This window comes from Sander lucioperca, chromosome 1 (assembly GCF_008315115.2).
Source record: "Sander lucioperca isolate FBNREF2018 chromosome 1, SLUC_FBN_1.2, whole genome shotgun sequence".
Lineage (NCBI taxonomy): Eukaryota > Metazoa > Chordata > Actinopteri > Perciformes > Percidae > Sander > Sander lucioperca.
In genome coordinates, this window is record NC_050173.1 from 41,685,704 (window position 1) to 41,710,151 (window position 24,448).

Here is a 24,448-nt window from a genome sequence, read left to right on the forward strand (position 1 = left end):
TAACTGGACAAGTGTTGTCTATAAATGAATAGACGAACGTAAATAGTCATCTGTGACTATTTACGTACTCAGCTCTTTCACAGTGGTCTCTTAATCTCACTCTGTCAATGCTTACAGCAAGTAAATAGCTAAATGCAATTGCATTTCCTTCAATTACATAAAGACAACAAAATTTTCAGGCTAATATAATGCAATATCATAGATCCCTTTAACATTTGGCATAATCACGTGTCGCTAGTGAGTGGAGTGTGTTTGGCTAGAGCATAGACTGTAAAGAGTATAAACCCCTAAAAACCACAAGTAAATGCACCCAAGATGCCATCCAAACCAGACATACTGTATTGAGGCATTAGGCCACATTCACAAAAAAGTGTAAATACAGCAAGTCTCTAAAATCAACAGATACACCAGAAAATATAAAAATAAATATCATATAACATTATATCTAAAATGATGCACATTGTAGTGAAAAAAGTAGACCAGTATAAAGCAAAAAAATGTCTACATTCAATCCTATTTAAGTTAAAGTACATAGATATTATCAGCAAAATACATGCATCAAAAGTAAAAGTACTTGTTCTGCTGTAAAATGTCTCGTGTGACTATATATTTATATATGACATTTTAAGATTTGTATTACTGATGAAACACTGTGTAAGTAGTATTGTTTTGTTGTAGCTGGTCAAAGTGGAGCTAGTTCTAATACAGATAGATGGTTTAGGCCAGTGATTCCCATCCTAGTGGTATCCCCTTGGTAACTCCAAAGGGTTGCAAGCTAAATCTAAGAGATTGTGAGATGAATAATAGGTGAGGAAATAAGAGTAAGGGCTGCAACTAATGCAACAAAATGTCAGAAAATTGATTTTAAAAATTGATCGGTGTTTTCCAAAGCCCAAGATGACATCCTTAAATGTTTTGTTTTGTCCACAACTCAAAGATATTCAGTTTACTTTCATAGAGGAATGAAGAAACTTCAGAGCTGCAATCAGAGAATGTTTCCTTTTTGGTAGCACTTTACATTACAGCATGGTAATAAGATTGTAATAGTGGGGTAACAGTGTGATAATAAAGAGGTAATATATATGTAATATGTAATTACCAAAGTAATAACTGGGTAATACAGCACAGTAATAAGATGTAATACTGGGGTAACAGGAGGTAACAGATGTAATGAAATGTAATTACCAACATAATAACTAGGTAATGGTTTGATAATAAACCATATGCAGCCTATATTTGGGTAATGGTAATATGGTGATATTATTAGTGTAATAACATGATAATAAAGGGGTAATATATGTTGATGTTTTCACAGTATACACAGACTACTAGCAGCGTAATACCTTCCAAATTAGATAAAACCTCTGGGAATTTATAATTGGTAATTACCATATTATAATGCTGAAATTCATCCAACCCTTATGTTTCTAACATTTCCCTTTTGTTTCAAGGTAATACTGTACAAATGATATGTTCAATCTTGTGACTTCTCACCTGGAAACACTTCTGGTAGTTTCTGTGTAATAACCGTGGCTTTGTGCTGCAAAATGCAAAACTACCTGTTTCTATTTTATTTCATGGTAATATTAGATTAAATAAATCATCCAGAGATTCAATCTAATATTACCATGAAATAAAATGGAAACAGGTAGTTTTGCAATTTGCAGCACTGATTTATGGATATTACCCAGAAACTACCAGACGCGTCCCAGGTAATCTCTGCACCACTGAATGATTTGTTTATTCTAATATTACCATGACATACAATAGAAACAGGTAGTTTTCGACTAATCATTGATTAATCTTTGCAACTCTAAGAGAAAGCAAAAGTTATTATACACAATCAGAGGTTTTAAAAGAGGAAATGTGTCTTTGGTGAAACTGCTAACTACTCATAGACATCTGAGACATGAAAAGGGGCCACAACTAGTCACTGACTCATGTTTTCTGAGGCAAAAAGGTCGGGAACAATGCTTTGTATTTTATAAACACATCATATGTTTTTGAATGTAAAATATTAATCTGAAAACTATAGGAGTAGAAGTATAAAGTAGCATCAAATTCAAAGTACAGCACTTGAGTAAATGTTTAGTTACTTTCTACTGCTGCCAAAAAGTGATCCAGATACTGAGTGCATGCAAAAGTAAAATGTAAAGCTGTGAACCAGACGAAAAGGAGCAGGAGAAAGTCAAATGGAAGTTTGAAGAAGTGAAGAATTAAATTTGAAAACTAATACTTGGATTAAAGAGATTTTATAATTGTGTTGATGTTAAATTGCAACAGGATTTACACCCTCAACACAAGGCAACATAATACTGTGCTGTGTAACAGAGGGGACCTACACACACAGAAACACTGTACAGACAAAATGTGAGTGACAAACTTCAGCCCTGTGACAAAAATTACCAGCAGAGATAAAATGGAGTCATGTTTAAAATGGTGTCTATTTTACAGCACATTCGAAAAGACTTCAATTTATAGTCAGTTGTAACCAGTTTAGCCGTAGCAGTTTTTGGTCATATTTACAGAAAAGCCCTTAGATTCTTTTTCTGAATTTCAGAAGTCAATTTGGGAATATCATTATATTTGACATCAGATTATCCTCATAATCTTAAAACCTGATTTGCATCATGCAGTGCGATAAATCTGGATTTGACTAATGAACAATCCAATCACGCTTTTACACTTGCATCTATGATTTATGCAGGCCTGCATTCTGTCCACATTGTGATCAGATCTCATTATGCAGAGCAAGCAAACATGGCCTGAATGTACTTTTGCTTTTGCTGCAGAGGAGAAATGAAGCAAGCAAAAGAAGTGATGACAAGGCGTGTCCAGTTTGGAGACGCTTGTACTTGTGGGAGAGTAGTGAGCAAAGGTCATGTTGATGATGTTTCAAGTTGTACTGAGAGGTTTTCAGAAAGAGTTACTTAACACCAGGCTGAAAGCATTGTTTTACAGCAGCTTACAGTCTGTGTGGTGAGAAGTGTGCTTGTTTGCACCTGTAACCACACCAACACTGATGTCAAGATGAACTGACACACCCTGGAGTACACATCACTGCAGCAACACTGGAGTTCAGCAGCATTTTCACCAGGTTTTAAAGTTGTTTTTTATGTTTGATGTAATGAAGATGTTTATATGTTTCATGTTTTAGCAGTAATTATGGTACTTCAAGCGTGATGTTTCTAACTTCAGTGCATCATCTTTTTTTATCATCATGATGTTTGTACCCATGTGTTTGGCAGTATTACTGCCGGAAATGTGTGGTAACACCAATACTGCATTATCAGGGACTGGTGTAATAAGTACATTTATTCAAGTACTGTATCTAGGTACTTTCATTTTATGTTACTTTCAGAGGGAAATTTTGTACTTTTAACTGCACTACAAACTGCTTTTTAGCTATAGTTACTGGTTAGTCTGCAGATACAAATTTTTATTAAAAAAATGAAAATAAAATAAAATATGATGCATTGCTACAAATAGAATAACCAACAGTTGTAAAGTAGTTCAAATTAGCTTCACTTTAACCAGCCACAACATTAAAATGCTGTTTAAACTGTCATGCATCAGTATTTACAACCCAACACATAATTTTTAATAATATATCAGTCACAGGGACCATCTTATTTACTGCATAACAAGTTATTTCATTTTTGATACTTTAAGTACATTTCGCTGATAATACTTTTGTGCTTTTACTTAAGAAAGAATGTGAATGCAGGACTTTTCAACCTGTAATGAAGTACTTTTTCCGTAGTTGTATTGGTACTTTTACTCAAGCAAAGGGGTCTAAGTACCTCTTCTATCACTGCCATCAGTATTTTTATTCACCATTTCAGGGTTTTTTCTCTCTCAACCTTATAGAAGGCCCATGGGCCAAAATGAGCCAAACTGCACCCATTAACCCTAAGTTCCTCCCCCTATATGTGCAGTGTTTGCAGTTTTCTGTGCTAGAATATGACCTGGTCCCTGATTAAATTTATGTAACATCTAAACACTGTCTTTTCAAACCCTTGGTAAGAAAACATATGGCTGTTTCAGGGACATGTAGGAAAAGCTGTAAATACAGTAAAGACCTTGTCTGCTGCAACACGAAAATAAAAAGTGCCGTGAATTTTACTAAGCGAACTATAAAAAGGGAACTTATCTTGCAAAGGTTTTCCAAATATGGCGTTATATTAGTGCCAAATCTCGAGAGCTCAGTGAAACATCTTCACGAGCAAATAATATTAATTCACACGCGCAGACACAGCAGCGAGAGAGGAAAAAACAGCAGCGAGAGAGGAAAAAACAGCAGCGAGAGAGGAAAAAACAGCAGCGAGAGAGGAACAAACAGCTGCGAGTGCACATAACAACCACTGGGGGGCATACGCGCTCTCGAAAGTGAGTTCTGCTCCTGTGCTTTTGTTCTGCTCGCTCGGAATGGTGTTTTGCTCGCTCGCGTTAGTCGACCTCCAATTTTGACAGGTTGTGGGAGGGAACAAACGCTGACCCTCTTGTGATTGGTCATTTCCCACACGGAAGCCCAGGAAGGGATGGGCCTTGGTCTTGGTCTTGACTCTTGACCATAGAAAGCCAGGGAAGAAGAGACCTTGACCAAGACAAGACGGTTTATGAGGTAAGTCGCTGTTGGCTAAAGCTAAAGCTGGTCATATCTGCGGAAAAAACACAATTCGTATCAAAGTGTAGCTATATTTAGGAGATATGTTAGTGCAGGTGACAACGACGTTATGTTTTTAGCATGCGCTAGCTAGCTAGCTAGCTAGCTACCATTAACGTTACCGTCGTTATGTTATAAAGTAAACTGCATCTTAATTCGTATCAAAGTATAGCTATATTTCTAAAATATGTTAATGTAGGTGACGGCAACGTTACTTATTTTTTAGCTTAACGTAATATTAACTTTAGTTAGCTAACGTTAGCAGGCAGTCAAACGTTAACATCAGTGTTTAAGTAACGTTAACTAGCTAGCTCCCTATGTCTGCTGGCTAGTAGCTAAGTTAACCTAACGTTAACGTTATATTAGCTAAGTTTTAAACTGCAGCATTGTTAGGCTAGCGTGAATAGTCTAGCTACGCCACAGAATAAAGCAACATTGCTAGACTTTGTACGTATATTGTAAGTATTAACGTTACATTACTTTTTGTTAATGTTAGCCACAACTTGAAGGTAACGTCAGAAAATGGGGGACCAAAATGAGGTGAGAACCTTATTCTCAATGTTCAAAATGTAGTTTTTCATTTGTTTTAATCGTTAGTTTGTGGCGTTGTTTGTTTCTAATGAGATGTTCTAATTTCTCCCTAATCCTCCAGGACAATTTACACAAGATGGCCAACAATATAGTGGCCATGTTAATGACCACCTTGGGCGGTAAGTTAACATAACCTGGCTACGTGTGGTCAAGGCATCAGGGAACTTAGATGTTTAGTCGGGCAACATATTTGCATTGTGTAGCATATTAGCTATTCTTGTAAATCATGCGCTGTCATACAGCACATCTATTCATTATGATATATATATATATATATATATATATATATATATACACATACATACATACATACATACATACATACATACACAGTGTACGTGCAGTTTAATGTCCCAAGTCCCCCATGTGAAAAAAACGACCACATTCTCCAGAAAATATTGTGAAAATGTATTTCTGACACTGAACTGCACATATACTGATATGCATAACAGTGATGTGAAGTCAGTGAATTAATTAAGTAAAATGTATTGTAACTGAAGTTCAGGGACAGCCAAGGTCAGGTAGTGAGGAGCAGAGACCACAGGGACCACCAGGGACGGCCAGTGTACATGCAGGTTCAGGTTCTTCTGTGCAGCAGAACATGTCCAGGTTTGGATATTTATTAATTCATTTTGGCTGACAATATTTTTACAAAGCAACTAACGTATATCAATTATTACAAGGCCAGTCTCCAGCGAGGGTAAAGGTGCCTTTCAGCCCGGATATATATATGTATTTGGCCTAAACCCTCTAAATGTTTAAATGAAATGAATGTGTCTGTCGAAATACACTTTTCCAACTGTTTTGTGCTCATCCCAAAAAAAGAAAAAAATGGGGACAAAAACTAATACAGACATTCAGCAAGAGCCCTGCACACCTCCTCACACAGTTTTATAGCGGAGATCTTAAATAGATTTAACTTTCATCTACACACTTTCTCGCAGGTCTTTCCCAGGACTTTTTAGAGAGAGACAGAATTCCCGTGTCGTACGGACAACAAAAAAAAGGCCTGCCAGCAAAATAAACCCTGTGCATTTTTTCTTGTTGGACCGTCCACATGATAAAACCCCCAAACAGTCTGAAGAGCTCGCCCTTTTACAGGCCGGGATGGGGAGAAGGACCATTCAGGTCCCTGAGGGTGCTTGCCACAAGGAGGTACTCTATGTGACCTTATTTTACACTGCTGTAGGAAGCAGGCTAATACGTTGTAAAAGAAAACATGTTCTACAATCAATCTTTTATGAATCCTGCAGTCTAATTTGAAGACCTTTTGGCTAGTTTTACTTGAATGCTTGCTTTGAATTCACAGATAACTTATCTTCTTTGTGAAGTCTACTTCAAAATGAATGAGCTGGAGGGGGCATGGATGCTCCATAAAGCCATGGGTAAAAAAGCATTTAATAGCGTTTTTCAAAGCTTAAAAATGTAATGAATTCCTTTTAAATGTCTACTTGAGAATGATGACCAGAGCAACATGGGTAATATCTTCTCCCAAACAGGAGGGTCTAGTCAGAGGCGGTTGACCTTAGTCTCCCCAGATGAGATGGGTTACACAGGGGCTGGGCTGTTCAAGTCCTGGGGAGGCAAGGGCTGTCTATATGTAATGCCTATACAACACCGACTGGACATGTCTCCTCTGCCTTACACTGCACGGGAGTTTGAGGCAATGCCAAAAGCCCGGTGTGTGTCGTGCAGTGAACATGTGCCGTTGCAGCTATTAAGTCTGCATGTGGAGACCTGTACGACGCCGGAAGTTGATGAGGTATGACATCCTGATTCAAAAGGTGTAGTGCTTATTCCTTATATAAACCATATTCAGCCTTCTCTATTCAGTGTACAAGTTGGTATTATCTTTAAAACTGTTAATTATTGAAAGAAAAAAATGTAATTCCTCTGTGTTCATGTTTATGTATTTAATAGATCCACTCTGACAATGATGTTGATGAAAGGGTAAGCTATCAAAATCTTTGTCTTCAATCAAGGTCATACATGGCTGTTATTGAGAGACAGATTATTACATTTCTGAAATATGATGTGAACGACACAATGATGTTTTACAGGCTATACTGCAGCAATCTAATTTGGAGAGTATGGTGAGCAGACTACAATCTCCTCTTCACCAACCCCCCCTTGCGTATTCACATTAAGGGCTACACTAAGTTTCTAACATGTATCCTTTCTTTTCAGGATTCCACAGAGCTTCCATCCTGTTCCCAAGTTCCTGATGTTAAAGTAAGAACAAAACTCTACAAACCTTGAATGCAATTTCCCTTCCTGTAGTAATTCTGTTCTTCAAAATTGCTGTTTGTCATGTCGGTCTATTTTACTTAATTTTAAATTGTTACATTGTGTTTCGTTAGCAGTTATGAGAAGCAATGTTAACCATATTTTGTTTATATCAGACAACCTGTCCAATATGTCAGGAGTGGATTTCCTCTGACGTGGAAATCCACGCAAGCATATGTGGTGAAAGGTATTTCTCAATTTGCCTGGACATTTTCTGAAGTACAATTTCTGTATTGCACAGTTCTTTTATCTTGCTATGCAGTTGACTAAGTCTTTGCCTTTAGTATAACCACAATGTGTTGCATATGTTTACACAGAGTTTGTAATGAAACTGAGAAGAGCCAGACACATCCGACTGAAAGGTACATACAAATAAATATTCCCTCTGAAGATATGATAAAGTTCACATGAATTAGAATTATCTGGACTGATCAGTGTTTCGTTTCTCTCTTTTTCCAACATTTTCAGCATTTCTGATGTCATCAGAGTACTCCATGAAAGGGTGGACAACACAGCTATATTCAGCATCTGTGTGACGAGGGAGGACATGCTCGAAAGGGGGATGAAGCAGTGGCAGCGCCAGAAGAAAGCGTCCCCCAAAAACCCTCTCAGGGTAACATTCCTCGGAGAGACCGGGATTGACAACGGGGCTCTGAGGAAGGAGTTTTTAACTGGTAATTTTTTTACTTTTTAATTTTTTTTCTCTCCATTCTTTCCATTAAATAATTCATTCCTTAAGAATTAAGAAAATACATTGTGTTCTATTAACTTAATGTGTATTGAGTTACATAAGTGCTGTTCAAATTGGTCATGTCTTCAGATGGTAGATTACATGTCTGTAATTTTGTATTTGAAAAAGAAATGGTGGCAGGTATACAGAGCAGATTCTTCGTGGGAGGGGACAATGGCAAAACCCCCAAGTATTCAATGACCGACATGGACAAACACCACTTCAAGTAGGAGATGTGTGTGTGTATATGTGTGTGTGTGTATATATATATGTGTGTGTTCACATGCACAAAGGTGCTCACATTGATTGTGCATGAATACTTATTTTATTATTTGTTTTCTGGATGGAATGTAGGACTGTTGGAGAGATATTGGCAGTGAGCATTGCTCAAGGTGGACCACCACCAAATTTCTTCATGGACTGGTGTTACAACTACATGTCCACTGGAGAACTGGACCAGGAAGCGATCACTGAGACGGCTGTTACAGATCCAGAACTCATTGATTTAATACAAGAGGTAAGCATGTCTTTTATGTTTGGGTGGTGTAAATCGTTGAAGTGTTGTCATTATTATTAATTGCACACTTTTCTGACCATTAGGATGCTTAATTTCATTTTTTTTTTCCTCTAAGATTCGGGCAGCTGACAACACATCCCTGATGGAGTGCACAGACAGGATTTTGTCATGTGGATATACAGGACCAGTATCCGTTGAAAAAAAGGAAGACATTTTGCTTTAGGATATTTCCTAAAGTTTAATGTAAGGTCAAACTTCAGAATATAATTGGACTTGTTTTTGAACCTCTTTTATTTTACAGATCTATTGTCCTATACTCAACAGTGAGGTTACTTCCTATGCTCCAGCAAATCTGCTCCGGTATGAAGCTGTATGGCCTCCTCAGCTTGGTCCAGAAAGAAAAGGACATCTGCAGACAGCTCTTTGTCCTTGGATCGTTTAGCAAGGTAAGCAATACATATTGAAGAATTCTACACTGAATATTGTCCAAGAATTCTACATTAAGCAATTGTGTTTGTTCTTTTTGGTGAAATTAAGGTGGATCACTATCACCTGTCTTCAGTGAGAAGGGTACAATGAGGCGTCAGAGAGAGTGCAGAGTAGTAAATTTTCTGCAGGACTTCATACAGGACATGGAGGACGAAGGTAAATTTGTAGTAATTGTTAACGTATAACAGAGTAGGTAATAACTTATGTGGGCAATTTTGTTTACTCAATTATACCACTCAATTTATACTTCATTTCCATCTGTTTTCTCAGAAGAAGGAATCAACACGGTCTTGCCTGAAAGCGTTGCCGAGGGTGAAGGTGACAAGGCAGTGCTAATTAATGTGGGCAAGTTCTGTCAGTGGCTGACAGGGCAAGCACACATACCCCTCAGTCACGCAGACTGGGAGGGTTTCAGTATTACAATAGAATTTGATCATGATTGTCAGGTGCGTTTTGGGACCCATAGCATCTGTTATCCAATTGTGAATGCCTGCTCGTGCTCAGTAACGTTTCCTGTAGCCCATCTCACCACACGAGGAGTTCAGAAGGGTTATTGCTCAAGCTATAACATATGGCTATGACTTTGGCCGCAGCTGAATAACTGTTGAATGTTATTGAAGTCCAGATTAAAGACATGTTTTAGTAGTATTAATTGAAATTTGTCATCAAATTGAACATCTTGTATTGGCATTGTCTGTCCAGTCAGAGCTTTTGACTCAGTGCCCAGTAATTGTCCCGTTGAATGTTTTCTGCCATCAGTTCTGTCACAATGTGTTTGCATTCTGTTGGAAATAAATATTTCCATGCCAGTTTGTTATTTTCAATATTTGAATGATGTGATGCTACTTGTCAGAAGAATGCTGACTGAAATACAATAACGTCCTCATGGTGAGTGTAAATGGTTCTGGGTCATTATTCTAATGTTATATTCAAGTTATGCTTAACCCTTTGAACTCCAGCCATTTTTTGCAGGTTTTTGCATTATGTTTTAATGACTTAATAGGTCTCAGGAGAGTGCAATACTGACTCTTGTGTCCTTTTTTCAGGACAACCTATGCAATATTAAAAGTATTGTCATTTCATTTTAACCATTTATATACGCAAAAAAAATCTTTTTTTCCGCCCTTAATTGTCTTAAAGCAAAACTCAGGTTTTTTTAAAGGCGTGCTGCTGGAGTTCTGAGGGTTAACTATAATAATGATTGTAATAATATTATCAAGCTTAGTATAACAATGTCACAATCCACAAATAACCAACTTTGATGTATCCATGATTGTCTTTATTTACAAACCTTTTAAATTATTACAAAATCACTTTCTGGGATTTGGGGTGTTATGTTGTGTCTCTGGTGCTTCCACAAATATACAAACTTTGAAAAAAAAAATGTATCCATGCTGTTTAGAGTGAGATACGGTTTCTGAATGTGTCCTGCCTTCAGTCTCTGGGTGAGCTGGTCAAAATCGGCACAGCTTTTTACGTAACTACCCGAAACAAGCTGGTTAACCACAACCTACCTCGTTCTCAATGGACACACACACACACGGACGGACACACACACACGGACGGACACACACACACACACACACATTTAGAAGAAATCTCCTGGCTAATCCTGCCTTGTAACTGACCAAAGTTGGAGAAACAGCCTTTCTTTTACTGTCTGTGGAGCTAGCTGACATGATCTACAATCTGAGCTACTGCACATGTGCAAGTGGAATCAAAGATAGTACAGAAGAAAAGATGCCTCATTCTCTAGCTAAACCTGAACACAAGGTGAAAAGAGGAGCTGCAGCAGTGAGAGCTGTGCAGTACAACAAAAATGTTTTTTTTTGGAAAATTAAACCATGTAAACCTATTCTAGTACAACCTTAAATACAATTATGAACCTGAAAATGAGCATAATATGGGATCTTTAAGTATTAACCTGTGCCAAACAAATATTCACAGCATAGCAAGTACAGTTCCCTTGCAGGTGTAACTGGGTCATTGTCTTGAATGAGTGACTGAACACCTTCCCTTTGTTCCTCACTCAAAGGACACTCAATTTCAGGAACCACAATCGCCCCTTCCATCTCACCATCGTGGTCTGTGGCAATGTCCCAGTCAATGTCTGGCTCCTCAATGTCCTAGCACAGAACAATATCCAAAGATTAATGAATTACACAATCATTTAGATTCAACTTTATGCAGTTTGCGTCGGTAGGTTAAATTGTCACCGGGATGCAAAGCAAGAGTTCAGTAGGATGGTATTAGGAGAACATACCTCAATATTTTCAGGCTGTTCAATATCGGTGTTCATCAAACCCAACTGCCATAACTGCTCGGGAGTCCTGTTATTTTCTGTCCGGATTGGATGGTGGTTCCAACCTTCCACAAAATGTTCAAGGTCCATCTCCAATTTTGGGAGGAATACCATGTGGACGCAGAAAAGGTCTTCTGTCAAGTGTAAAGAGGTATGGGTAAGAGTTCAGCAAAGAATAGACTAACCTAATGCGTACTGATTTATTGCTATTTAATATGACTTTTAGTCATATTAAAATCATGCTAAATTTATATTGAAAGGTTAATTTCCCCCATTCTCAATAGCCTTCAGTTATAGTGATTTGAGTTCTAACCTGTGGAGGAAACGTCAAGTAGCTGATCCCACTCCAGACTCCGAAGCGTGTTGTAATACTTTGAGGTGACACAGGTCCTGACATCCCGCCACAGACGTTCAATCCTTATAATGCAGAATAGTTTTAATCTGAATCAATTTTCAAAGTAATGTCACCCAACACAGGGTATGTATTGGTTTCTTTTTCTTTAACACAAATGCGATGACAGTTTGAGTAATGACAAAATAGCCTTCAAATGCCTGTGAAAACATGACGAACCTTTGATTATGAACACTTTTCCCTGACATGAAGCTTCCCCTGTCAGTTCCCCGAACGCTGAACATGAATCTGGCAATGTCAACATTCTCAACGCCTTGATCACCTCTGACTCTAATGCACAAACAAAACACAATGTAATGTAAAGTGACTATCATAATACATTGTGTAGCAATGTGTAAAAACATATTGCAAAATGTTTACCTTGAGGGAATGCCATGCCGCTCAGTAGCCTTCTTGAAGGCAGAAAATGCAGTGGATGCCAGGTTGTTGGTGGCGGCACTCAGGCACATCACCTGTATTATGAAATTACAACAAACAGTCCTTTTAAATAAACAAGTGTCACTAGCTAGTTCACATTATGGTGTGCTGTGCATGACAAGTTATGGAAAGGGGCTCCTCAAGTTTCAAGTCTAGTCTGATGCATTACCAGAATTGAAATTGAACCAATGTAAATGCAATCAAACCAAATAATAACTAACCTTCCTGGAGTACCCGTCCACTGCACCAAACAGTACAATGTTGTACCTTTGGAGCAAACATGAGTTCAATTAACACAATGTAATTACAGTAAAACTAAAATGTACAGCCTATTGATGTTTATCACTATAGACCTCTTTAGTTCTTTGAGATCCGGTATCTTGTGATTTTTCCTATGGGAAAACAACATGGGGAATTTGAATTATCGCAGCTGTTAAACTCTCGCGGGGACGACGAAGTCTAAAATGCAGACGTTTTGCTCAACACACTTTTGTCCTCTGCCTTTGAGTGGGTAATGTGATCTTCGGTACATTAAGACGGCAAACTTAGATTTTTGCTACCCCAGAAGGAACTTGCAATGCAACTTGCCATAGGTAGTTAGCTTCAATTAACACTCAGATATCCTTATATGGGCAAATATGGCAGCTTTGGTTCCTTTTTGTAGGCGAACTTCAGAGGTCTATTTATAATCACTAACCTGATTAATTTGTGGTTTGTGTCCACATGCCACAGAGAAAGTGGTCCTCTGACAGAATAGGTCCTGCGTATGATGCAGCCTAACCCAGCAAGTCTTGAGAGGATGCCCACAGAGTCCACACGGTGTAATGATGCAGCCACTCTCCTCCGCTGGACATTGATCCCAATAGATCGTAGCCTCCCCTTGACCATGCGGTAGCCTGCAGTTGGCATTTCATCTTTGATCTGTTGCACAACATTGTCCAAGTCATCATCATCTATAACACTGTATCTCCTAGCTGAAAGTTCAAATTCCTTCAACCTCCTAAATAAGGTTCTCCTCGACACACCCAGCATCTTTGAGATGCAGGGCACAGGCAGGTCCAATTCCAGGAGCTCCTCAATGCTGTCCCTGTCAACATCAAGCATGGGACGCCCCATCGCTCCAGGTACTGTGTTTGGTGTAATATGTACATCGGTCAACTCCAGGCGCTCCTTTACTGCTTTAAAAAACTCATCCAGGGCCTGCAGTATCTCTGCAGGTACATTGAAAATAATCAAGGTCTATGGGCTGTCTGGCGAGTCCCATTTCAAATTTGGAAAGCAGCCTCAACAAGACCTGCCTTCTGAGAGTGTCCTGTTGAGACAGAAAAAAAAATAAATTAGAAAAACTCACGTTTAAATCAACTTAATATGCGGCATATGCTAACATTTTCAGTGAAGTATTTTCATAGGTTTTCAAATAAAGTATGTATGGTATAAGTATGTACAAAGGTTCGAGTCAGAGGACTCAATGTATAATGCCCACAATACGCTGAAAGTAACTTATATAAAAAAAACCTTACCGCACAACTGTCCTGAGGCTGCTGCCCAAAGTCATTAACGTTACCGTCATCCATTGCTGCTGTAATTCTGTCTGGAATAGGATATATATATATAATCTCACACTCCACTGTTTACTTATTTACTTATTATTGGCCATCTTGGCCATTTGGTGGTTGTAATGTATTAATGAACATATGCATGTGTTGTTGTTCTTTTTTTTATATGTACGTTGTCGTACTGTTAATTGTATTTTTATTTTTATTTTATTTATTTTTTTCTTTCACTTCTTTGTTTTTATGTAATGATTGTGTTATATGTTGGGACCCCCTCGAAAACTAGATGATACATCTCAAGGGGTTTATCCTAATAATAACTTTTTTTTTTTTAACAAATCAGCGTTGTTGATTTAGGTGTGCTACATCCTGCAGTTTCAGACTGTCTGTTAAAAATTCAATGACGACTAAAATTAGAGTTTAGATGCAGAACGAGTTGTGTGTTATCTACATAAACATAGAAGAAAAAGGAAAAAGGAATACGCAAAATAACATACCGATTTAGCATCGCACTCTTATAACATTGTCAGACTCACGATGGACAGTTAAAAAAAAAGATTAAAATCGATGCAGCAGAATCAGAGATATCGTCTTTTTCATTCCAAGCATTCTTCTACTTTTTCAAAACATGGCACCTACATTACTCACAATGCAACTCAATTTACTCAACTGTACAGATTCATGTTTATTATGCTAGTAGTGGCTAATGTAGCCTCGAGCCGCTAGCATCAAGCAGAGATGAGGAGCGGGCTACAGAGGTCTGGTAAACAAATTTTTTCCCCTTTAAATGACTAAATGCAGTAACAATTTTTTTGGGGATGGCCCAATGGGAGCATGATCATAGAAATAAAAATATTACAGGCAGCAGTGTGCCATCTGGGAGATGCTTGTTTTGCCCGGTTGGTAATCAAGACTTGTCTCTGGATAAGATCCAATGACCACTGGTGGTTTTCCAACAAATCTAAACACACACACCAGGCATGAAGGAAACCAAAAATATAAAAAAAAAAACTCTTCCTGGGGTCCACACAAAACATAAAACATGACAATAGATAAGACATTTTCAGACAAAGCAACGTGACTGACAGTGTGCAACATATTGTTTAAAGGTCGAAACATGTTAAAAAATATGTTTAAATATGTTTTTCTTTTTTTCAAAACTCAAGAAAATGTGTTTTTGTCCACCATTTTCCTCCCTGTCATATGATGGGTGGTTCCTTTTCTTGCCTCCATGTTGGGTCATCTTCACACAGAAAAAAGCAAGCTGTAGAAACTACACAATGAACTTGACACTTCTTAGTCAATTAACAGGAGACAGGCAAATTTCAGTTCATACATAAACAGTAGCCCCGTAATGAACCACCAGAAATGTATCTTATAAAGTGGTGAGTGGTGTGAATGAACATGTACACACTTGCCCGTTTGTCACGTACAGTAGGCTACAGCTTTTGGGATTTGGCTGAGTTTTAGTTATGAGTGAAAAGCTTAATATTGATGCTGTAATTATTAGTTCATTTGACACTGAAAGATTAAAGTGCAACTTAATATCTTTAATCATTAAGTTCTTACTGGTCTCTTTACAAAAGATAATTGATGTGGCTCATGAGTTTTCTTAGCCTACTTTTAACAGTAAGTACAGCAAAACATTGTTAATAAATGCTTGTTTTCAAAATAAGCTGTTACTTGTTTTGGCTACACTCATAGTATGTGTATATATATATATATATATGACTATATATAGTCATTAATAGTTATTGTCATCTGAGTTGACCCAGAACCAGCAGTTTTGACTTTAAAAAAAAAACAAAAAAAAACACAGTTTGATTTGGTTGATTCAAGTAGATGTTCACAGGCAAACCTACTGAGAGATGAAAATGAATGTATGAAGTTTTTATGGTGGATGTGTTAGCCAACAGTTCCACATCCAGCAGACATGGAGCAACATTAGCATTCATTTGGCATCGTGTTTCTAGTGACCTGGTGAATGTAAATACAATATTCACTCTTCTTTTTGCTCTGTTTTTGGTCTCCACCAACTCCTGATGGAAATATCAGTTTTTATTAGCAGCTAAAAGCTCCACAATGTTTACAAGCAATTCACTGCAGTTCTGTGTTGAGCAGGTAGCATACAGTGTTTTTCAATCAGAGCTTTTTCACTGAAAACACTAACGTAAACAATGAGTCTGAACCAAAAAAGTAAAGTTGTGGACTGTAAAACCAAAACAATGAGCTGAAAGAAGCTGAAACGCATGTGTCAGGTGATAATTCTCCATGGGTTCATTATTTAACAGTGACTTATTTCTCATTACATATTGTCAATTAGCCATTTGAGGGGGAGTGACAGGAGATACCATCCTCCTTGTTAGCAAAATGACCAAAATGCATCCCCCTTGTTAACCTGCCACCCCCCTCTTTGTCCTACAGTATCAGAGAGAGTGAAGGGGTTGTTTAGTTGAATATGTTAGTCTAGTCTGCCTGACTCATTGATCATTTATCTGACTGAGGTTTGTGCAAGTTAGACTCTACGGCTCCGATCATGGCTTGGAAATATCAGCAGCCTGTGTGCCAGTAACTGCTAGTAACTGTGCTGTACATAGTGAATTCCATGATGCTGTCCATGTTGCTGCAGTAGCAGACAGATTTGTAATGCGTTTTTCTCTCAGTCCCATCCTTTTGCCAGTTTAGTCTTGGATCTATACAATTCTTTAAACAATATACTATAAATGCTCAATTTTAAACTATATTGTAGTCTATATATTCTAGTATCGCCTTCATGATCAAAATGACAAGTAGCAACATGTAGTTGCGGAAGAGCGAGAGGATCATAGAGCTGCTTGATGCCAGCGGCTCAAGGCTACATTAGCCACCACTAGCACAATAATTATGAATCTGTACAGTTGAGTAACTTGAATTGCATTGTGAGTAATGTAGGTGCCAGGTTTTGGAAAAGTAGAAGAATGCGTGGAATAAAAAAGACAATATCTCTGATTTATCGATTTTTTTTTTTTTTTTTAAACTGTCCATCGTGAGTCTGACAATGTTATAAGGGTGCGAAGCTAAATCGGTATGTAATTTTGCGTTTTCCTTGTTCTATGTTTATGTAGATAACACAAAATTTATATTTATATTTATATTTTAATTAAATATTTTATATTTATATAATTTTAGTCGTCATTGAATTTTTAACAGTCTGAAACTGCAGGATGTAGCACACCTAAATCAACAACGCTGATTTCTGGTGCTATTTGGCTGTAAATGTCAAAGCTTGGTTAGAATCCAGGGTGTTATCTTTTTATTGTTTCTGACTATGAACAGAACATCAAAACAAATATGATATCTTGTTTCATCAGTTGGAAAACCTTTGCAAGATAAGTTCCCTTTTTATGGTTCGCTTAATAAAATTCACACCACTTTTTTATTTCATTTATTTTCGTGTTTACTGTATTTACAGCTTTTCCTACATGTCCCTGAAACAGCCATACGTTTTCTTACAAAGGGTTTGAAAAGACAGCACACAAAAGTGTTATGCTTTTTCTTTCCAACTCGATCCTAAGATGTATGGAAGTAAGCAGAATTTAGAAATAAGGTGACACAACACCTTCAATGTTGCTCAAAGAATTGTGACTGCGTGACTGACCTATGCCTCAGAAAACTTTGCTCTCATCGTCAAATTATATAAAAATGATATCTCCTCTGAACACACAATCTCTGTTTTACATCTCAATGCCTCCTTTGCCATTGATGTGTAAAATCACTCCATAACACATTTCAGTTTGAGTTTTTCTTTAATTAAAGCAAGCTTTTTTTGAATCAACTAATTATTACAAATTAAATGAGCCTCATCAACCAAGATATGGTTTTGAAAATAAATAAAACAACAAATGAGGAGAATATGCTAATAAAAGCTGGTTTCCACTGGTAAAACTTGGAATTCTGTGATCTTGTGTTTTAGTTAATCAGAAGATTCAGGTGAGCAGAATAAGAGAAAGTAATTTGATTGATTGAATTTTTTTGGGGCTTAATTAATCATGACTACAGTGAATACAAAAGAGAACAGCTGCTGGCAATTTACATTATACTCTACATCCCAGTCCTTCTCCATCTTTAAGCCCAAAGTCCCTGGCACAGATGTATCTATCCCGCTCTTGAGTCTTCCCCAACTCCATTTTGATTGTTTCCTCACACCCATGAAAGTAAGACTTCAAAAAGCCCCTGCACAGACGCTGGTGAGTCCCTGGGATTTTACCACCAATCTCTCTCTCATCACAGCTTCACCCTCCTGTGAAACCTTCCTTTCCTCCCACCCACCAGCCAGTACAGTAGGTATATCACACTATCACTTTATTGCTTCTCCGTGCTGAACTTAACTCTTACTCCAGGCAAGCTATACGTTTATCCCACATCAAGGTCTCTTCCTCTGTCTACACACAGATTACCCCAGCCAATGTTTTTCCTTCCATCTTTAGCCCTCTAGTAAACATCTGACACCAATATCAGTTTCATAATCCACTTTAGGGCGGGCTGCTGTGAGATCTGAGACATTACACCCCTCAAGCTTTACTATCTAATCCTCTCTGTTCAGATCGCCTGACCCACAATACACAGGCTTTTGTTTCCAGAGCTCATAGTTTTTCTACAGGCCACTGGAATACGATCACACTGTAATGCCGTGCATTTAGCAGGGGCGTTTAGTATTTTACCTCCCATTAGCGATGTCTGTACACTTGCTTCTCAGCATAATTTCTGCGTAATCTCTTCATTTGCATTCCCCTGATATGCTCTTGAACAGAAAAACATAATAAAATACATGTTTATTATCATTTAAATGGTGCTTTTGTACAGGCTGAGTGAAACGCCAAGAGCTTGAGCTGTTTCAGTTTTATTGAATGCTCATGGGGACATCTAGTGTTGGCTGAGGAAAGCCAAAGGAAGTGTTTTTTTTCCCTGCAGGATGAGCATGCACTCTCCTTTCAACCCATAATTACAGCTAATGCTGAAGTGCTTAATCCTCATCTAAAACAAATCAGACAGAGATTTTCAAGGCAAGGGGAAAAGGAAAGTTTCCAGTCTAGACAGCTCATGTTGAATCACATGAAAAAGCCAATGTATTGTTTTTTTAGGAAACATTATTAATATGCCTATGATAATTTGCTCTATGCACAGATAAGATGTGGTATTTTGAAGACACAGGTGTGGCTGAAGATGAATGAGGTGAAAAGCAAAATTAATGTCATTATCTACTGTCCTTTATATCATGATTTGTAGTTTGTGGTGCTGAATTGTATTGCATTATGCAGAGAGGTGTTTCTGTAATTCGGCCTACCCTCATTGATATAAATAGGGTAGACAAAAACATTAGAAACCCCTCTCAGTATGATGCATAATAAGCACCACAAACTGCAGCCTCCAAAATGATCACACAGTGTAATCAAAACCTCATTAAAAAACAGTTAAAACTAAAACTGAACAATATAGCCTTCATGAATGTAGGATTGATTGCAGGTATTTTGCATGAGACTGCATTAGTTTTAGTTACTGTATGTACCTAATAAACTGGCAACGGAGTGTGTATCTCAGTAGTGGAACCATCCAGCTCCCTCTCAATCTTGCTCCTGTTATCTGTCTCTTTCCTCCTCCAGTGCTCCCTGCTTCCCACTGCTTTGATTAGCTCCCATTGAGAAACCACTCCAAGCCGCTCAGTCACCCAACACATTTACAAGTCATGAAGCATTGCAATCAACAAACTCGCACCATGCCGAAACTCTCCAAGCGCCCATTTGGAGACTGCCACAATAAAACGAAAAATTCAAATAGCAACAAAGTGGTGCTTGACACAGCTCTGGATGAATGGAAAAGATCCCACAGTTTTATATCTCTAAAAGCATCAAAGTCCACGAGAGAAACCCCGGGGAGGTGATGGAGCTACAGTATGTCCTCTTTCAAGATTGAGGGGAATACGTCCAAACAATTTGGCTGGATGGTGCTGGTTGTCACAGCTGGAGACCAAAACAACAACAACAACAACAACAACAACAACAGCATTTGCCAGTGACAAAGAAGGGCACTGCAGCCAACTGATTTTTACAGGGCTTTTATCAACAACTACAGGAAATGACAGGATGCAAATGCAATAAATTGTGTATCAAAAAGGTGTTGAGCTTGGATCTGCTATTGTCTGATACAGGAATTAGTGTTTGGTACATTGAGACATTTCAGAGCAGAAAATAAAACAATTTTAGTTCACTGAATGCATTGAGTGGGAAAGAATTTCTCGGTAAAAAGAAACAAGTAACAAACACGTACATACAGTTGAAACAGGGTTCTCAGGGACTTCCAAGGGAAAGGAAAAGGACTGCAGCACACTGATTGATTTTGCAGCCTTTAATTGTGCAACCAGACCAACTTTGCATCACTACTGTATCTTCATCAGAGTCACAGAGAACAAAGACAAAAAGGCAAAAAAATATATAGTCAACCTTTAACAGGTGAGCAATTCTCATTGGATAATTGGTTGAACAGGATTTAAAATCTATTGGATAGTGGATCAAAAAGCCACACCCCAGGCCGACAATCACATCAGGAACAAAAGAACACAGATATCTCTTCAACTTGGATACTGATAATGGCAACTCCCACTTTTGGATCCACAATCCAATAGATTTGAAATCCTGTTCAACCAATTATCCTCTGAGAATTGCTTACCTGTTGTAGGTTGTCTATGTACAGTGTTTGCTATTTTGTCCTCTTTGACTCTGATGAAGTGACAGTAGTGTTGAAACATTAGTCTGGTTGCACAATTAAAGGCTTATTTTCCCTTGGACATTGTACATACAGGAAAGATGAACAGAGAGAAAACAAACTAAAGGAAAAATCAGAGTGAGTACTGAAACTAAAAAATGCATGTTTTCGTACTTCTTGTATACTTTGGGACCACTTGTCTGCTCAGAGGGAAGGGTAAGATCAAATTAGTACGAAGTTATTCCGAATGATCGCCTTTGTCCATTGCTCAAACATTTATCCCGCTTGAAGTCTTGCCCCTGTCTGCTGAGATGTAGATTAATCAAGCTTTTGTTTTATCCCGTTTAGACAACTGTACATCCCTTTTTACCTGTCTTAGCAACACATCCCTGATCATTTACAAGTGGAACAGAACGCTGCTGCAAAGCAAGCTCCGAATATAATTTATTTGCACTTGCTCCCACTGGCTCAAATTCCCAAATCCATTTCAGGATTTTTAAGATCCCTTTTCATATAAAATCATCTGATTAGGGCTTGTTGGCTGTTCCTCACTCCAGGTTCAAAACTAAAGGTGACTGAGGATACTTATTTTTTAACTCTCTCTCTCTCTCTCTCTCTCTCTCTCTCTCTCTCGCTTTTTGGTCTTAAAATGTTTTGTGAAGCATGTGTGTTGTTTGTATATATACACTACCGGTCAAAAGTTTGGGGTCACTTAGAAATTTCCATTCCACTCCATTCCAGACAGAATACCAGCTGAGATCAGTTGTTGTTTTTTAATCAGGGCAGCAGTTTTCAGATTACATTATGTGTTTACATAATTGCAAAAGGGTTCTCCAATGTTGTAGACAGAAGTGGCTGAAGAAATGCTTGAAATCCATGCTTTTTGGTCTAAACGTCATACCCAAATGAAAAGTGGTACAGCTCCCATATACTTTGACACTCTGGGGTGTGTCTGATATCATTGGAAAGGAAACACTCTCAAGTTTTTGTTACAAGTGTCAGGGTGATTCTAGGCCTTACTGACACAGAGTTATAGAGGCTAGAATGGAGGTTTTTTATTTCCATCCAAGTCATACATCTGTAAAATGATTAGAATACACTGCTGTAAACAGATCTGGTGAGATACAGACAACACAAGGCCATAGCCACATATCTCAGCTTACTGCAGAAAGAATCCAAAAGACTCAAAAATGGATTTTATATGAATTGTTTTCTACAGATATGTCTGTGTTTTTTTTATTTCCATTTGAAAAGTGCAAAGAAAAAAGCCAAAAAACTACAAAATACAACACTTCTCAAATACACAAACACACCCACATCAATCACCTTTCCAATGATATCAGGCACACCCCAGAGTGTCAAAGTATATGGGAGCTGTACCACTTTTAATTTGGGTATGACGTTTAGACCAAAAAGCATGGATTTCATATATATATATATATATATATATATATATATATATATATATATATATATATATACTTTACTGACTATTACCAAGTATACGAATGGTGTGAGGTGTATACTATGACCTTTCACAGTCTTTTTTATTTTTTTATTTAAAACCTATGGGATTTTGGATCAAAGTGTTTTCTCCTTCACCATCATCAAAAAACACAACATGGGGGAATATTTTCTGACAGGATGTTGTTCATCCCAGACTTGTAGAATTAATGCCAAGGAGCATTGAAGCTGTGCTGGTGGCCAGACTTTATACCAGCGTTTTGTTATCCATTCGTAATCTAAATCTTCCAGTAAGAATTTATTACCTGAAGCTCAGTCCACCAAAAAATACAGTATAGGTGTTTGAAACCACTAGACTTACTGTAACATTTCCCTAACTGTTTTTAATAGAGCACCATCACTAACTTAGTGAGAGTGGATTTCCTTTTTTTGAGAGCTGGAAAATTACACTTTGACTTGTTACAATCTTGATAATATAAAAAAAATAACGTCTGCACACTTGTGAAGTGTAGAAGTTGTGCATTTTACTCCTCTGTGTGAGCATCCTGTTTGATTGGGGTGTGTGCAAACTCTCTTCTTGTGAGGAATCAGATTTTGAAACAAAGCTCCTACAGTTATCAACAGAAACTCCACCCTGTACTATTCTGCTCAGAGTTGTTTCTTTCTATTCTATCTAGCCATTGAATCTTCTTAAACTAAATGTACACATTTTCTACACCTGTTTACATTTCTAGCAGCATGTGCAACATCTCTATCTTTACATCTTTTTAGAATACATCTATCCGACATTTAAATTAAATACTAGTCTATCTCTACCTTTCCTTGAAACGTGCAAAACAGTTTGAAGGAGAGCATCGGATTGTTAGAAACACTATAGTTGAAGTGGATAGAGTCAAAGTACAATATGGTTCAGTGAGTAATGTATGCATTATGTATGAGTAATGATGTTATTCATAGCTACGGAATTTATATACAGTATATAAATCCCCTCTGAAGGCAGCAGTGTGCTCAAACATCCAGTGAATACCTTTTTATATAAGATAACAGTGCTCAACCACTTTCATGGGTCATTTCGGAAACAAATAAAGTGCTGCACAACCAAGATAATGCACATAATCAAAATTATACAACAAAGTAAAGAAGACAGCAGAGTAATGACAAAGACATTGCAAAGTTTGAGGGTAAAAGAATACTTACCTTGCTTATGGGTAAGGTGAGGAAGGTTAAAACAAGCCAGCAGAGTGGAATAATAAAATGACATGTCTTTTCAAAAATAAATATGTAAAATGAGTCTATAGAAATTGTATAAAAGTCTGAGCTTCTTTGACAACGTTGTCTACAGGTTTAAGGTATTAAATCTTTAGTGTGTAACTTTTTTATAATAATTGTTTTTATAATAATCCGTTACATTCAAGCCATTGCCAAATGAGTTGATACAAAGCTAATTAAGACAATCAGCTCCACACAACTCGAGTAAAGATAATTACCTCTTCTGAAGAGTTCATCATGTTTTTTAATCCTCCGTGTCCTCCTTGGCTACGTAGCAGATGTGTGGAGGAGGGGTGGGGGTGAAGCGTGATCACGGTAGGTTTGTGTCATGTGGATGCACCGACAGAATTGTTGTCATTACTTCTAACTCCTCATGGGGGAGACAGAAACTACGCACTACAGCTTTAAGCTTCAGTCTTAAGTGCAGGGTATTACCAGGGCCAAACCTGTGGTGGAGACATGCCACTCATGTTAGGAACCGTTTAGTGCTTTTGGACTGATTCTATTTTTCTTTGCTTGGTCAGATGACATTAATGTCACCTTGACACCTACAATTGCGAGGCTCTGTCTGCAACCAGCAATCTAAAACAACACTCAAGAACATGAAAAATAAGATTCACGGCTTTAGGAATATACAGTAGATTTGATATCTAATCATTTACTATTCAGACAGTAAGTCAAAGGCACGTTTCAGTCTGCACTAATGTTTTGTATTCAACAATTTCTTCATGTGTTCAGTCCTTGTATCAACATCAAAGAAGAGAGAATTTCTTTTGAGTCTCCCACCAAAATCTCTAATCAGACCGACAGGAAGGCCACAACAAATCAAGCTCCTCTTTAGTCCAGTTGTGGCATTAAAATGATTACGTGACTACTTGTATATGTTAAAGGTGTATTATCACAAAATTCACTTAAAAGGTTGACAAAGAAAAAAGCAAAAATGCAACCATCAAATCTGAAATCTGCAGATGAGCCCCTTCAGTTAGTTGAAAGAATTTGGCAGGTTGCCATGGA

At 37.7% G+C, this 24,448-nt stretch overlaps 2 protein-coding genes and 2 long non-coding RNA genes across 5 annotated transcripts; 3 read left to right on the top strand and 1 right to left on the bottom strand.

Annotated features, from left to right (window-relative positions):
- Window positions 1-4,168: 4,168 nt before the first annotated feature.
- Window positions 4,169-5,378, top strand: LOC116062521. Its single transcript, XR_004108025.2, has 3 exons — window positions 4,169-4,624; window positions 5,163-5,206; window positions 5,319-5,378. It is a non-coding gene; the product is annotated as an uncharacterized LOC116062521 (long non-coding RNA).
- A 611-nt stretch (window positions 5,379-5,989) lies between these two features.
- LOC116062430 lies at window positions 5,990-7,192 on the top strand. The gene is made up of 3 exons (XR_004107967.2): window positions 5,990-6,412; window positions 6,567-7,019; window positions 7,178-7,192. It is a non-coding gene; the product is annotated as an uncharacterized LOC116062430 (long non-coding RNA).
- Window positions 7,193-7,718: 526 nt separating this feature from the next.
- LOC116062429 lies at window positions 7,719-10,016 on the top strand. Of its 2 annotated transcripts, none has more exons than XM_035999195.1 (7): window positions 7,719-7,905; window positions 8,012-8,217; window positions 8,403-8,499; window positions 8,628-8,790; window positions 8,916-9,236; window positions 9,328-9,435; window positions 9,550-10,016. In XM_035999195.1, the coding sequence occupies exons 1-5, from the start codon at window positions 7,838-7,840 to the stop codon at window positions 8,931-8,933; spliced, it is 552 nt and encodes a 183-aa protein (XP_035855088.1). In that variant the 5' UTR covers window positions 7,719-7,837; the 3' UTR covers window positions 8,934-9,236; window positions 9,328-9,435; window positions 9,550-10,016. The 2 variants fall into 2 exon arrangements, with proteins under 2 accessions (XP_035855088.1, XP_031172955.1); XM_031317095.2 differs by having other exon boundaries at window positions 7,723-7,905; window positions 8,906-9,236; window positions 9,550-10,013.
- Window positions 10,017-11,198: 1,182 nt separating this feature from the next.
- On the bottom strand, window positions 11,199-14,013 carry LOC116062437. The gene is made up of 8 exons (XM_031317106.2): window positions 13,931-14,013; window positions 13,108-13,722; window positions 12,632-12,677; window positions 12,354-12,445; window positions 12,153-12,263; window positions 11,895-11,998; window positions 11,543-11,715; window positions 11,199-11,405 (listed from the first exon to the last, which is right to left on the bottom strand). Exons 2-8 carry the CDS (start codon window positions 13,524-13,526, stop codon window positions 11,199-11,201), a joined length of 1,152 nt encoding a protein of 383 aa, XP_031172966.1. The 5' UTR covers window positions 13,527-13,722; window positions 13,931-14,013.
- Between the last annotated feature and the right edge of the window lie 10,435 nt (window positions 14,014-24,448).

Excerpts from the sequence above, each read along its gene's own strand:
- LOC116062437 (XM_031317106.2), bottom strand. The coding sequence starts at position 13,526 with ATGGGGCGTCCCATGCTTGATGTTGACAGGGACAGCATTGAGGAGCTC. Across the intron at positions 12,446-12,631 it reads TGGACGGGTACTCCAGGAAG|GTGATGTGCCTGAGTGCCGC; the intron begins GTTAGTTATTAT and ends TTCATAATACAG. Across the intron at positions 12,264-12,353 it reads CGGCATGGCATTCCCTCAAG|AGTCAGAGGTGATCAAGGCG; the intron begins GTAAACATTTTG and ends TTTGTGCATTAG.
- LOC116062429 (XM_031317095.2), top strand. The coding sequence starts at position 7,838 with ATGTGTTGCATATGTTTACACAGAGTTTGTAATGAAACTGAGAAGAGC. Across the intron at positions 8,218-8,402 it reads GAGGAAGGAGTTTTTAACTG|AAATGGTGGCAGGTATACAG; the intron begins GTAATTTTTTTA and ends TATTTGAAAAAG. Across the intron at positions 8,500-8,627 it reads ATGGACAAACACCACTTCAA|GACTGTTGGAGAGATATTGG; the intron begins GTAGGAGATGTG and ends GATGGAATGTAG.